The sequence below is a fragment of the Seriola dumerili genome, unplaced genomic scaffold (assembly GCF_002260705.1).
Source record: "Seriola dumerili isolate Sdu_G_001 unplaced genomic scaffold, Sdu_1.0 BDQW01000189.1, whole genome shotgun sequence".
NCBI classification, from domain to species: domain Eukaryota; kingdom Metazoa; phylum Chordata; class Actinopteri; order Carangiformes; family Carangidae; genus Seriola; species Seriola dumerili.
This window is the reverse complement of record NW_019174444.1, coordinates 1,534,545-1,550,924: the sequence shown is the minus strand read 5'-3', so window position 1 is coordinate 1,550,924 and position 16,380 is coordinate 1,534,545. Positions and strand designations below refer to the sequence as shown.

Below are 16,380 nucleotides of genomic sequence, written 5' to 3'. Positions count from 1 at the left end.
TTTGTCTCAATAGCGATGGCAGCCAAGGTTCATGGGTATTGTAGTATTATGGAAATACATGATTTCTCAGAAACAAAGTTTAATCGCGATAACATGAGCCTTTATCAATGAATTACCCAGGATTCTGTAACATTGTGAGCTGCCTCTTTCATCACATCTAGTCAACTGATCAATTGCTAATCAAATCTATGTAGCCTGAATCACAAAGTGGAGAGGGGGAGCGTTAGGAGGCAGAGAATGAAACGGACGACTTTGAGATTGACGACGTGGTCGTCAAGAGGAGATTATAGAGCATGATGTCATCCTCTCTTTGTTCTGCGAGGAATGTGTGTTGTGTTCCCATTGAGACCCTGACTCCCACACACATATAGACTCCTACACACACTGTAGATGTAGTATGTTTGATGCTTATGCACAAGACTCTGATTTTATCATGCACATATGCATGTGCAATTAAAAACTGTTTATAACATGTATTGCCTCTTTTTTTATCCTTTTTATTTACTCTCAGTGCAGACACAGTTTCCATATATAGCTGTTATTGAGCAGTACATGCCTTTGCTGCACAGTATACTACACAGTATGCATGGACAGAGGAGATGATGTAATTTATTTATTGATGTATATATTAATACCATAAATTTGGGAACCAGCATTTACTATGATGATTTACTATGACTACAACAGATGATGGAAGCCCATAGATAGATAGATATATAGATAGATAATATCAGTAGTTGGTGTGAGCAGACTGTAAAAAACTACCCATTAAACATTGTTTACACATAAATAAATGCTCAACATGTAATTTTAAGCACTTGTAGGTTTGATCTGTTGGGTTCAGAGTTTATTTTGCTAAATTTAATGCACACAGGACATCTGTTCATTCAGTTTGATCATTTCAAAATAAATCTTTTGTCTCTGACAGTTTTCTAACCCCCGTGCTGGCTTTTGCAATTCACATGCCGGTTTTTCCAATCTGTGATTTCCACATCAACATTTTTTTTTCTTTTTGACCGCTGGAACAATTTGACAGGTCTGCCTCTAGAGAATTTTAAAATAATTAATTCAGCTATCTATTTTTTATTTTAGTGGAAGTTTTGTACATAAAATAAGAGTCAGTTAAGTGAAGAGTCAAAGTTGTCATCTTGAGTTCAAAACCTGATAGGATTAAGTTTACAGGTAGTAAACACCAAACAACAAACCACAGAATGTTTTTTTTTCCTTGATAACTGACTGACTTTGTTGATTTTCGGTTGTTTGACTTGTCGACTAATTGAGTCATTGCACAAAATTTGCACAACATTTGGATTTACATGTGCACTTGGCATCAAGCTGGTGTGTCCTGCCCCTCCTCTGCTGATCTCAGATCTACTTTTGCCCCTCACCCCCCTCCCCCCTCCCCTGGAGTACACTCTGCTTTTATCTTTGTGTCGATCCCCCATCCCCTCAGTCCCTGGATGAGGTAATTTCCTGTCTGGCTGACTCACAGCGCTCACACCTCTGAATGAAGGAGGATGGAAGGGGTGCTGTAAAAGAGTGTTGGCTGTCAGATCTGCATCCAAAAAAAGCTGTTTTGTTGGCTCAGATTTCACGTTTTTCAGCCTCTTGCCTTCTTCCTGGTAAATCACAGCGCAATTAATGCTCAGATGTACACACAAGGGGATGTGTATGCAAACCCCTCCACTGCACTCAAACACAGATATATGCATATGTAGACACTCGATAGCAGTGGAAAACAGCCTGAAGGCCCATCATTCTGCAAACTTGGACATTGACACACAGGTTCTATGGACCTATTGGTGTTGCGTTGACAAGATTCAAGATTTCCTCTTTGGCAGACAGGTCAGCCATCAGCAGCAGCAGCAGCAGCAGAGGCAGCAGCTGTGTTTTAGCCCCAGGAGCTGCCTGAGTCCAGGCCCCTGCTCCCCTCTCTCCTTGCTCCCTCTCTGGGAGTATCACGCTGCATCATCATCCGTCACAGCCTGCACTCACTTCCGGGGGTCAGGTATCTCAGACAGCCTGGGTCAGTGAAGCAGTGGCACTGGAACATCTGATCCTGATCCAATGAGCCCACTCCCGTTGTCTGTCCCGGAGTCAGTTCCGGCCTTTTAAAGTCACTCGTCCAGTAAAATTGGACCTGTCCAGCTTAGGTTCCGCCTGGCAGAGAGTGATTTTTGTATGTCTGGTGAAGGTACAGCGAGTGATATAAAACACAAGTTCCTGCAGCGATGGATGGGCCCGCTTGGTGATTAGCCCCAGAAGGCCTTTCAGTCAGGCAGCAGGGATAAATGACCTAGCCAGCCCTGCATCAGATCCAGTGTTTATGACTCTCTGCTCCCTACAAAATACATGACATCAGTTGTGGTTTAAACTGAAATAGACTGTTAATTCCACACACACACACACACACACACACACACACACACACACACACACACACACACACACACACACACACTATGGTAGCAGTAACCTCTGTCCTGTGACTGTTTGGTCAAGAATAGAAAGCAGTGGTTTCCACTTTGGGGCCGGAGTGCTGGATCAGGTTTTCAGTTCTTGTTTCTAATTTTCTTTCTTACCATTATTACCTTCGCTAAGGAGCTTATGATTTCAACCATATCTGTTTGTTATTTGTCAGCAAGTTATGCTGTACTGAACCGATTTGCACCAAACTGGGTGGAGGGATGGGGCATGAGCTAAGAAAGAGCCCAATAAATTTTGGTGCCGATCCGGATAGTTTACTGAGAATTTAGATTTTGTTTCTCTGAAGTTTGGTCAGTGTGGTTTGGCATCTTGGCAGAGGTCTGCGCTCTCTGAGTGACCTTCTAGTTTAATACCATAGAATATTTATAGCTGTTTGTGTGAAGATAAATTTTATCACTAAAAGTCTCTATAGAAAGTGTATTCATACATGTTTCTCTTCTTCAGTAATTCACCTAGATCTGGGGTCGTTTTCATTTTCCCCAGTTGGAGAAACACGTGAGAGTCAAAGCTTTGTAGGCGGAATTAATGAGTGTCCTCTCATGTGGAGTGTGGATGAGATTGACGCAGCTGCACACGTTGCTGTAAGTTGATTTAGAGAAATAAAAACTTTTAAATCAACATATTCCTAATCGTCTGGAAAAGCATTAACTGCTCGTAGGACCCGATGCCACGTCCATGTCAGCTGATGTTGGCTGGACGGATACATTAGTCACTACTGATTTGTTTGGGCACAATAATCTCTTCAAAACAAAAAAAAAGGGCCAATATGAAAACAACTGATTAAGTGAAATGGCGGCATTTTAATTGAATCGGAAAAAATAGAAAAATAAGGCATTGAAAAAAAGGTATAGTTTTTATATTAGTGTCTATAACAAATGGCCACTGGGATCAAAAGATTTCAAACAATACTGAAGATGAAGAATTTTGGCCATGTTGTCAGTTCACTAGGAGGAGCCAGGGCACAACAGTGCATGATTAAAGGCTGAATGCTGGAGGGGATGCATTGGACGTTCAGGATGGATGGATGAAAAGGGAAGCATGGAGAAGTGTGGGACAGATGTAATGGAGGTTGGGAAAGAGGAAAATTTATTTCTCTGTTTGCTTATGTAACAGCGACCATTCAGACAAACATTGTCCATACATACAGATTAGCAGTGCAACAGATGTATTGTATACAAGGCGTCTTGCTGAAGCTAATAATTTAATTAAACAGAATCAGGGTTAAAATAAAGGAACAGAAAAAAACACATCTTTGTTGATGATTAAATCGACAGCAAATCAAGTGACAAGTTGTGGGGGATTCACATGGGAAAAGTGTGCACAGTGTTGGGTGGGGTTGGAAACAGGGATGAAAGGATGGATGGTTGTGATTTGCGATGGAGGGATAAAGCAGGAAGTTAATTGGACAAAACAAATAAAAGGTTTGACAGGTAATTATAAGTGTTTTTGAGCTGTGGGCCTGTTCCATTAAAGGAGCTATTTGCACGTTTTGCTATTGCTACATAGCCTTGGCATTAACAGCTGTTTACGTATCAGTCTTGCCAAGAGCTTAAGCCATTATTGTGTTTACAGGACAAGACGTTATAATATGTCCTCTGAGCAACTTCTTCGAGGCAGCCTGGACGCTACAGTCACTCGGTATTGGAAAGTGACAAGATGGTCAGTGCAGACCATAGCTAGCTGGTTAGCATTCTAACTTCAGAAGAAGAAAAAAAGTGATAGAAATATAAGCAAAACAAGAGGGTTGCTTTCCACCTCTGGAGACAGCTCTTAACGAGTAAAGGAATTAAATTTGATGCTTAACTCTACTAGACTGTTAATGCTAACATTAGTTATGTAGAAATAGCAAAAGTAAAATTTAGTTGTGCTGGAGGTTTTCAAATTCAGATTCAAAGGAGAAACGTTCTGGTTCCTTCAGGTCACATAGCAACCAAATGAAAACTTTGGCTGGTATGAAACCACAGAGTTCACTGACATGTATCCTGAAACCTTTCACAGAACCTTACAGAGCTGAAACAGGGTTTACTTCTTATTTATGTCCGCTGCTTCCTCCCAAACAGCCTTTAATGTGATTTCATTCAGAACTCCGTGTCAGCCGAGATGATTTGCCGGCAGGCTTTGGTTTCATATAAATGAAGAGTGCTTTTGATCCTGTGTTATAAAGTGGAGTTGGCTTGGGTGCTTGCTCGTCCCCGCTGTGGAGAAAAGGTGAATAATCCACTTCCAGCTCGGGCCCTCGCTCTGCAGCCGCACTCAGCATCTGAGCGTCTGGACTCAGTGTGTGCTGTTAAAGAGATTCAGATCCTGTTTTGCTTCATGCCTCTTGTTCTTTTGGCATCATTAAAGCAAAACAATGGCGCGCAAAGTAAATAGCCATGGAAACGCAGAGAGGGCTGCAGCTAAACACTGAGGCCAGCCAGGGGTTTTTTCAGCAATGTGACCTGCTCTTTCCCAAGGAAACCGCCGCCGCGGGCTGCATGCAACAGACTCATCTTGACCTCGTCTTGACATGCAACACATTTAGTCCTTGTCGTGCACATTACGGGATGTAACATGCGCTTTTGGACTTAATCAACCCCATCAAAGAAGGCTGGAAAACAAGCGTCGGCGTGTGCAAATGCATTTGAACTTTAGGTGTCGAAGTGTTGGAGACTGAAAGTCAACACGTCACACAGTTGGGTGTTTTTTGTTTGTTTTGTCGTTCTTTTTTTCCACCACATTGAAGTTGGCAGACACACTGGAAAAGCTATTGACCGGCCTCCATAACAAACCCCTCCATCCATCGGTGCCGTTTCATCCCAAAACACCCCGACGGGAGGCTGGCACTGAAAGCTAACTGACCCACCACTGCCACCTCCTTCACACACACACACACACACACACACACACACACACACACACACACACACACAAACACACACACACACAGCGCCATGCTTCACATACAGCTGCTGCCACCACATCTGGGAATGATTTTTATCAAATCCAAAGAGAGGAGGAAAGTGAGAGGAGAGAGATGAAGGGATGAGGCCTACGTTCAGATATCCACCACCCCCTGTAATGTGTTTTTGTCTTGAACTGTCACATAGACAGATCTGCTTTTGTTTATAAGTCTCCTCAGACTCAGACTTATTTACCAGTGAACACTTCTTATTAGCAGTGATTTATCTTGCTGCCTGGTGGTTTGAACTAACTGAGCATCCTTTTTCATGACTGAAAGCTTTATCAGACACATTGATGGTGCTTAGATCATCAGGTTACCAGTGGACTTAAAGTATGTGATCTACAGATGGCATTTTTGAATGAACTTTCCTTCCTTTAGTCATGATTCGTATCTTATTTCTGTTCACGCATGATAAAATCAAGAGATTTTTATTTGCTGTTCTTTGATTTTTATTTATATCTCTTGTCATATCAGAGCGTTGTGAGCGAAGCTGGAGATCAATGAGCGTGACTGTTATATGGCAAAATATTTATGGGATTTTTGCATCTAAGTAATGAAGCAACATGAAGTGTATAATTTAACATGCATTCACATCTGGTTATTTTATTTGTAAATGGTCCCTGAAGGCATCATTTTGGTCAACATGATTGTAGAAAGAAAAACACTCAGCTTTCAAGGAATACTCCACTGAAAACCCAACACTTACCCCCTGTAGGGTTATCGTCTGTGCAGTAGTACCCAACCCATGCATTGGCAAGGGTAATGTTAGCTTATTGCAGATATAGCTGCTGTAGTCACAATAGCAACAGCTTAATACATGGCTACAGTTTAATACAGACACAAGAACAGCTGCACTTTCTTTGTGTTGGTCCCAAACAACAGACAGATTTAAACAGCTTGTTTGAGAATATTTGATATGATAAAAATAATTTATATATATTCCTCTAATGCAACTTCACCTGCATTGGAAAGTTTTGTCTCTCACTTGTTTCTCCAACCTGGGAAAGTTCTTGTCTCGTTACCTGGGAAATCTTTTGTTGCAGCCTATTTAGGTTTAGATGTATTTAGATCCCCATTAGTGTGTGTATTATAGCAGTTGTCTGTCTATGCCTGTATGGCATAGGGAATAAATTATCTCTTGTATATGTTTTCCAGCTGGCCCTTGAGGCCCTAAATCAACAGCCAGACAGAAGCAGTTCAAACTCAGATGAGTGTAGCTGGTGTGAGGGGTCTGCAACTATGTGTTTAGCCTTGCTGTGTACAGCAACATATAGATAGGACGCCATACCCGAAGTTCAATTAACCAAATGATTATTTTATTTGCAAACGACAAGAAAATTGAACCAAAACCAAAAATAGTGTGGAGGCTGGCCAAAAAGAACAAAAGAATGAATAATAACTAAACTAACAGACAAAACCAAAAACAGGTCTACCAGACCTCCATCCTCAAACCAACAAAAGAAAACAGGTAGTGGGAGGGCTGCTTGAGTCTGTAAGAGAGATCTCCCTCTGCTCCAGCCTCCCTCAAATAGGCTGTGGTGGGCGGGGCCACAAACTCAGTGCGGATCAGTAGAACCTGAGGCGAGGGACAAGAACAGAAGGGGGCAGTGCGAAACAATCAGATATATTGTATTGGAAAGTTGTTTTTGTGACCTGCTGAACCTTGTGGTGTTACAGAGATGCCTTGGCCCACAGATTGTATTTTCCACTCGAAAGGGAACAAACAATCACATCATCATCATTATCTTTGTTTTTTTTCAGAGTAAATTTAATACAAAAAATGATCATTCAAACTAAAACTGTGTCTCATATCACAACCGCAACATCTGCCAAAAATAATCACAATATGTTTTCTTTTTGCATATCATTCAGCCCTAATGCAATATTAACTTTTTATTTCAACATGTATTATTTTCTGGTGTCAAAGAAACTTATGTAATGAATTCCAGGCCACCATTGCTCAATAATTAATTAATCTCTGTATTAAACTAGTCTGAAATTCATCAGTAGGGTTTGATTAATAATTCTTTTCATTGTTTAATTATAACTACATTTTTCAATCTTGTGCTTTCAGGTGTGATTTTGAATCAAATTTTTCCTTGTGCTGACAGTCCCCACTGATATCAGCCTGCAGCTCATTACATCACTGCAGTCAGCAGCAGCTTTTCCCTCTGCAGACAGCCCACTCTTTAAATTTTCTGCTTGATAAACTTTCCTAATAAATAAATCTGAAAACGTGGGGCTGTGTTTTCTCTGAACGCCGGCCCGAATGTTTTGTACATCGTTACGAGTCCTGCGGTTTGAGCAGAAATTATTATTCATTGGAAAAATAAAAATGGAAATAAATACAGTCCCATCTCAGAAAAATAAACGGGCTTATTTTTACACGCTCGTTAAAAGTTTCTTGATGTATTTAACTTCAGTTTTTGTTAACGGTGTGAGAACAGTAGCACGTGGCCTTCTCTCCCTTGTTAATCTATTTTAAGGGTGAAGCCTAATGAAATCTGTTGCACTGACTTGGGCACTGAGTGTAATTTTATTATGAACATTTGCAGTGAACCTCAATTATACAGATCCAGTGTGTGTGGTCAGAATGAATGTGGCTCATGGTTTCTGTGCCATACTCACTAATAACAAGCGAGAGAGTGACCTCTGCAGTCCGCATCAGCCTGCCAGTGATTTAATACTCTCTCACATCATCACACTTATTACATTACAGCAAATATAGAAGCTGTTGGTGTGTGTGTGTGAGGTGTTGTATTTGTAGTTTTGTCTCCAGCACACACACAATTCTGATGTCAAAGCACCTGTGTCAGTCGTCACACACACTTCCGTCAAAATGCTGCAGTTTTTACGCAAATATCATGAAATATCTCTTTAGAAAAAGTTTTATTTACTTGTGTATTGGATCTCACACACACACACACACACACACACACACACACACACAGTTGGTTACTTACACTGACTTAACTCATAATTCTGTTGGTACCTGCTGAGCTTTTGAGCAGCTCTAATGACCTACACACTGTAAGTAAAATACCTGATGAAAATTCAGGTGGGGCTTGGGGCATGGCTGAGAGTGATGACTATTTTTTTGTGACATCACAAAGTTCCAGAAGTCCTGACAGCTGGTTTTAAGGCTCAGTTTCTGAATACAGGCTGTGTTGCATTTCTCCGTGGACTGAACGCTTTGATACTTTCACAGTATTAATATAGAACCTAGACCTGCTTTATAATCAAACACATGGTTATCAACCTTTATACTAAAAGGGACCTTTAAACAAATAACATGTAGGCTGCTGCGTTAATCTTTGAGCTTCAGAGATACTGTGAGATTGATATCAATCTTTATCTCACCCTTGGAAACAAGCAAAGAAAAGCGTATTTCTCCAAGCGTTATTTTAAGGCACTATTGCATAAATAAAGAATACCTGACCTGACGAGTGTAAGAAACCGTGCTGCAGCAGCTTCATCCCTCCCCTCTGCAGTGTGCTCAGAGCATCATTCCTCCTCCTCCTGTGTCCATGATTTTAATTAGCTCCTGGGGATATTTTTAGTGGCTCTCCTGATGATTTAATTAGGTTTACAAATTATAATTTTTTAACCGCCACGTCTACCGTGGACCGTGGCAGCACAATAAACACAATCAGACATTCCCCCCGCAGAACTGCATTAGGGGCTTGGCACTGCCAGAGAGCGGGGGCTGGAAAATGTCGAGCGAGCTGGCATCAAGGAGCTCCTGTTACCGGTAAAAGTGGGGGGAAAACTCCCAGCGCTCTGCCAGTCCAGAGCATACACACACACACACACACACACGCACACACGCACTCACGCACGCGCGCTCACATGCAAACTTCCAATTACGCTCCTATTCCCGTAGAGTTGGTTTTTAAACCTTCCTTGACACGAAGATGAAGCAGAGGGCTTGTAAACTGTTATGGCTGCCTCCTGCCGCGCTGCCATGGCAACAAAACAGCAGTCACTGGTGCATGTGAATGGGCAAAAATGTGGAGAAGGGACAGTGGAAAATATCCGATGTGGATCCTCCCTTATACCCGGATATATCAGGACCTAATACTTTCTGATTCTAATGGTCGGAGTCAAAGTTTGTCCCTGAATAATAAGACACAGTGGGGTAAAGGCGAGAGCAGCGAGAGCCTGGAAAAATGTTCTAATGCTCAGTTTTTCCCCCCCACCTCCTCCTCCTCTTCTTCTAGTGTTGGATTATGCTCTGACGCTGGAAAAGTCCTGCAGAATTAGGATGATTTCATTTCACAGACACGTCGTGTTGTAATAAATTCAGTCGTCTCTGTGTGCGTGACCTCTGGACGAGCTGCTGCGGTCGGCGTCTTTCCTCCAACGCTCGTCAACTCCGGTTTTCAGGTTTTAGTGAAGGTGATGCGCTTGTGACTAACACTAGGACGGTTGGCCAACAGACTATAGCGTGTGTGTGTGTGTGTGTGTGTGTGTGTGTGTGTGTGTGTGTGTGTGTCCATTTCAATCACCTATCACCTCGTGTCCCAAAGCAGATGACAACCCCAGGAATTCAATTTTTATCAGAGTGATTGTGGTTTCGTGTCCAAACGCTGTAAGACTGAGCTCGTTATAAAAAGCTGTCATCACTAATATGGTTCTTGATTATTGGCTTCATCATTAATATATTTCTGGTTCATTCTCTCCTCTTGATTATTGGCTATTGACAAAAGTCCGTGGATGATGCGTTCAGTTGTCAGCGAGTGTTTCTTCCTCATGGGATCTCTGAAGGAGTGAACCTGTGGACTCTCTGTATGTGGCAACAGTATTTGGACACCTGAGCATCACAGTTTCTGGTCCAGTTCATCCCACGTGTGTCTCACATGCCATTAATTGACAAGTTCATTGACAGAATTTTGTTAGAGTCATGTATCAATTCATTAGCTCTTTTCCTCTCTTTTATATCATTATAACATTAATATCTTTGGCTTTTGAGCAGCTGCTTGAATAAAAGAAGAGGTCTCTTTAACAACGTATCAATTCATCTTAAAAAAATAATCATCAGATTATAAACAGCTCACAACTTGCATTTTCTTTTCCACATATGCATAGTTTGATTTTTTAAATTTCTCTGCTTTCTGTGCCCACAGCTTCACTTCTGATTGGCCGTGTAAATCTTGAGTAATTGTGTCTTTTATGTCAAACAAAACATGTCATAACTTACTGAAGAGAAACCTAATGCTTTTCTGACTTGGTAAATTACATGTAAAGTCCCAGTCTATGGTGTTTAATGTGGAAAAAAATCAAGTAATGCTTTCTTTAGGCCAAAAATAAACAACAAATGTGTTTGAATGCATTTTTAACATTGCGAACTGGCTGTATAGCTTTAATAGGGTGTTAAATTGCTCTTAAAAAGGTTTGTTACACAAGTGCTGATTTTTTTTTTTTTTTTTACCAAAATCCCTCTGTAATTCTAAATACGTCAGTGTAGCTGTGATAAATATCTTTAAATCCTCACTTCTCACAGATTTTACCTCCTTGTTTCCAGGTTTTGTGAGCAATTGTTTATCTGTTAGTATGTTGGTAAAGGCTAAAATTTCTGCCTGTAATTAGGATGAAAATGATGACAAAAACTGTTGTCATAGTGATGGATATGGGCCCTATGAGAAGCAGATATGTGGTTATGTTTCATAGTCACAATGGCTGACATCAGTGTTACACAAATTTAGTTTTTAGGGGAAACAAAAAAAGAATGATAGACAGAGGAAACAGATTTACCTGCAACAAACTGTGCAAGGGCCATTTGAGATGAAACACATAAGGGCCAGTGGAGGTCTGCCTCTTTGTATATTTTCTTTGTGTCTTTAATTCTGAACACAAAGCATGCAGACTCCTTCACACTCTAGACTATGTGCATGTATGTCGTCCTCCAGCTCTTGTGTGCATCTATGTGCAGAATGTGAAAGCAGCATGTGTTGCTGCACTCGGGCCATATGCTCGCGTGTAGCTGTAATCTGCAGTCAGTCTGTCTCACACTGTGTCTCACAGCGAGCTGGACGGTCCTGCATGTGTGATCAGCGTCTCCCATCGAGCATTCCTCAGTGACAGCCGCAGGGCAACAGCTTCTTTAAATAGCCTCTGGATCGCTGCAGCTCCCTCTCTGAGATCTGCAGAGACGTTTGGGTTCTCTGGGCTCAGGTGGAGCCTTAGCGCCTCCCTGTGGTCAGACGCTGTCTGAACTCATGAGATGTTTAGAAACCAGGGTCATTTGTGGGGATTCAGAGAAATATTACTGTATGGAATTGACTTTTTTCTGCTAGGGTGAAAACTTTATTTAATTAGGATGTGCTTCAGTGAATGAACTGACATGTTTTAATTGTCTAAAGCCTCAGTGCCTTTTGTCTATTTAAGTCTGCAGGTGTCAAGACATCTAGGTTAAATGTTTTTTGTTTGTCTAGGTTACATAAAAATCATTGTTTAATCAGCTTTTTAAATACAGCCATTAAAAAGCTGTAGAAACAATGGTTATGTAATGTTAAAAAACGTTCACTTTTCAATCAGATTTCACCCAGTTTTAACCCAGACATCTCCCACTCAGACGTCCTCGATCTGTAATCAAAGCTTTACTGGCTTATGAAACAATAGGAGACATTGCAATCCCACAATTCCGAGCCCCAGAAATATGAAGTTTTGTATTTTTAGTGCAAGTTCATTCAGAATTTTCTTTTTGAATTCTGCATTCAATCTTTCCCTGGCCTGGTGGTGAAAGGTGGTGAAAACATTTTTTTGGAACTGTTTGAACGGAACTGCTCGTTCTCTTTTCTTTGTTGTCGTCTGACTCTATATTTGCTGCGCAGTGGTCAGTCAAACTCAGCCCAGTAAAAGGACACTGCACAACAGTTGTCCTCTATAGGCTTCATTCCTCCATCATATTATTAGATCTATATACTGGTCCCTTCTCTCTGTGCGATGATTTCTGTTTACCATGACAGAGCTGTCAGGTTTTAGTCTTTAACAAAAGCTCCACTGGTTCATCTTCTTGTTTTTATAGTAATTCAAGCAGCTTGTGTCGCATCAGGATCAGTACAACTCGCACCTGTCAGTGGTAGAGGAGGTTTCTACTCCTGCCTCGGGGTAAAAGTCACAAAACTGCAGTGAAAAAAAATACTGAAAATAAAAGTAAAAGTCCTCCAACACAAACAAGAACATAAATACAAAATGAAATGAGGAGTTTTCTCTGTCATCATCAGGATGACTTAACAAAAAGATTCATGTGACTGGTTTTAGATCTGTCGCCTCTGTGTTTAAGGTTTGGCAAAGTTTAGGCAGCTAAAGCTACTTGGTTAAGCTCTGGGAAAAATGGTGGCCACAGAAGAGGAGGATGTAAACAGCTGTATCCAGCACCCAAACCTCCACTCCCTTTTGCTGGAGTGTAACGCCACACTTCATCTGCCTATGCGTTTACGAGACCACAGTCTTTTTTTTTTAGTTTTTTCTTTTTATTTAGTTTTTTTTGCATAAATGCTGTAATTTTTTGATGAGGACAGTAAAGTCAACAAATGTTATATTAAAAAACACACACACACACACACACACACACTGATCAACTCTCCCACACATTCATAAGTCTGAAGCTCCTGCAGTAGCTCAGCACTTGTGCCTGTTATCAACATACACACACACACACTCTCCTGTCTCAGATTCTTGGCATGACTTCCTCATGGTAAAAAAGGAAACACCCCCCCCCCCCCCCCCCCACTCCCATAATCCCCTCCTGCCCGCCTGTGTGCCATCTCTGACCCTCCTGTAACAAATCCGCGCTGAGGAGGAGCTCACGTCCACTTTATGTTTTGACCACCGGTCTGTTCCTGCTCCTGCCTGTTGATATGAGACAGCGGGGGAGAGAGAGCAGACACCTGATTTATATTCTGTATCATCACTTCTTTACTCACACAGCCTCTGCTTCTCCTCAGCTGTGTCTTTACACATATTATGCCAAACTAAATGCGGGGCTGCAACGCCCCTCACGAAACAGAGGTACCTGTCATCATGTCTAACTCTGGTTTCCGCGGCTGTCGCACTATCTCGCAGCACCTGAACGACCTGAAGAAGGAGAACTTCAGCCTGAAGCTCCGGATCTACTTCCTGGAGGAGAAGATCCAGCAGAAGTTCGAGGAGAGCAGCGACGATGTGCACAAGAGGGTGAGTCAGAGAGTTCACGACACATGCGGAGAAAATGACTTCGCTTGCATGCACGTGATGCGTATATCTGTGGTTGTTTTCCTCTCAAGTGCAGAGCTGCTTGTTGTTTTCAGAGCTGCAGGTTTTGTGTTTGACAGTAACTCGCTCTGACAGCAGCTCTCAGGCTGTTCTGCAACAGTTCATACCAACTGTCAGTCACCAGTTTCTGCCTGTTCAGAGAGACTCAGTGCTGTCAGAGCGAAATCAGCAGCTACTCACTTTCTACAGGGCTGAAGATGAGAACTTTGTTTGGATTCCTCCACAGAGCACAGCGGTTTTGGGGAATTAAGACACAAATAAACAATATGTGTTTGAGCTTGAGCCAGTGGACAGAGGAGAGACCATCAGCTGTTAGACGTCTCTGTCGGCCTGCAGTTATAAAATCCACAGAGGTTTTAAATCATGTGAATAGTTCAACTGCAGGCCATCGAATGTCACCAGTGTAACACCTGTGCACCTTCGTGTCCTGGTAGCGTCGATTTAATAGAACATGTCAGCTCGTTTTACAGCTGTAGAGGTCCAGAAGTGTCTAAATCTGAGTGAGGTTTTGGACGTGAGAAAGATGTTCTGTATGCGCTGTATATATGAGATGTGCTTACAGTGGGACCTCATGTTGATGAGTTTTATAAAGGTTGAATTTTCTATGTATTTATTCTGTTAAACAGCAGAAAATCAAATGGAAATAAATTCTGCAGCACAAACGATTTTTGATTTTACCGTTCATCTGTTTATTTTGAATTTGATTTTGACGGCCGCACTGTGGTAACGGTGGCACGGTGGCACGGTGGTGCAGTGGTTGGCATTGTCGCCTCACAGCAAGAAGGTGCACGTTCTCCTCACGCCTGTGTGGGTTTCCCCCAGGTACTCGGGCTTCCTCCCACAATCACGGGAGACATGCATGTTTAGCTTAATTGGTGACTCTAAATTTGCACGTAAGTGTGAATGGTTGTTTTTCTCTATGTGTCAGCCCTGTGATAGACTGGTGACCTGTCCAGGTTGTAACCCCGCCCTCGCTCAGTGTCCGCTGGGATTGGCTCCGGCTCCCCCAAGACCCTATAAGGATATGAATGAATGATTTTGGACGGAGGCTGATTGAGCTGCAGCATAAACAACATCTTCCATAAATTGAAGTGAATTCTAAGCTGTCCTTCACCCAGAGAACACTGATTACCACAAACAGGAACTCTCAGGAGGAAAACGCTTTTTATTGCATGAGAACATAAAACCTGAGAGCAAAGAACTGAGATTCGTCAGCTCCTCTCAAACGTTTCTTCTGTGAAAAAGTACTCAAACATAAACAGGGAGTTTTAAATCCACTGTGCTGCCTATCAGGATGATGAAGGACACCAACAGTCAGAGCAGTGTATACATATCATCTGCTGAGAGAATGGTTGTTTGAACTGCCTCTGCAGTAACTGTCTGACCTGTTTTCCATCGGCCTCTGTAGACCCGTTGACCCACATTATGTTAGCCTGAGAGCCTGAGAGCCTTCAGGCCTGCTGTTTGCATGCATGCGTGCACACTGTGCATGCGCGCCACCGCTTTAATTTCATGTATACATGTCGCATTGCGAGTGCCCTTCTACGTACGGTGCAAGCAGAAAGGCTCCCACACACCTGTGTTGTGTGTCAGTGTGTCAGTAACCCGACCCGCTGCACACGGACGTGAGGTCCGCTGCCGGAGCGCTGAGCTGGGACGCCACACTGATGTCCAGAAAAATAAATAAATCACCGCAGTCAGATACCTGCACGTGAGCCACGGACGGCCAGTTCAGTCCAGCTTGTTGCTGCTCTCAGAGCCAAAAGTTAAAAGTGGTGGTGTTGCTGGGTGCTGGAGGGGGAGTTGAGGGGATGGTGGCGGATATTACTCCGGTGGGGGGTTGAGGAGAAGACAGATACAGCAGGTGCTCATATCCCTGTCAGTTATTTATAGATCTATTGAGATACGGGGCGGCACGTGAGCGCCTCTCTGCAGTTCTGTGCAGAACTCCATAAGAAATGCTGATTTTTCTGCTTGAGGTTAAGTGGGATAACACTGGAGATATGTTGGTTTTTGGTTTTGCATAACATAGTGGTTTCCTCTGCTGCATTCACTACATGTATCTCCTGCACTGGAACATTATCATGCCAACACCAGGCTGCGTTTAAAACCATCACTGATTTCTAAACCCATGTTTACAGTTGTGGTAATTTTGTTTGGATGTTAATGCATCTCAGTTCAACAACAGTTCCTGTTGTTAGTTTTGCACTGTGACAAATACACACATGTAATTGCTCAACCCTTCCTCTCTTCCAGAACATTGAGTTGAAGGTTGAAGTGGAGAGTTTGAAAAAGGAGCTTGAGGACAAACAGGAGCTTCTGGACCAAGCTCTGTGAGTATCTGACTCCTTCCTGCACAGATAAACCACCGTGTTTCTTACTTCCTCTCACTCTCCGCTGGTCTGAGAACCTCCAAATGCTATATCGTATCTCTAAGAGCAGTCTTAAAATCATATACTCAAAAGCAGCTTCAAATATTCAGCCACTTGTGCTGCACAGATGCCGTTAGGGAAACCTGCCCGATACTACAAAAACACTCTTTTCGTCGCTGGTTTGATTATTTCCCACGAGCCCATCAGTACATCAGAGCGCGGTCGCCCTCGGGACCCAGCAGCCTCTCATCACACACGAACCCGCCGGCCCAGCAGACTCACCTAGCTATCACAACACGCACTAAGCTCGGAGGAATGCGG

At 42.5% G+C, this 16,380-nt stretch overlaps 1 protein-coding gene across 1 annotated transcript in view; it reads left to right on the top strand.

Annotated features, from left to right (window-relative positions):
* Positions 1 to 16,380, top strand: part of LOC111227485 (myomegalin-like) — a 53,426-nt gene that overhangs the window by 32,786 nt on the left and 4,260 nt on the right. Inside the window, exons 4-5 of the mRNA XM_022753001.1 lie at positions 13,499 to 13,609; positions 15,944 to 16,020. Of these exons, the coding sequence (XP_022608722.1) occupies positions 13,499 to 13,609; positions 15,944 to 16,020 (188 nt within the window). The remainder of the gene's footprint in view (positions 1 to 13,498; positions 13,610 to 15,943; positions 16,021 to 16,380) is intronic.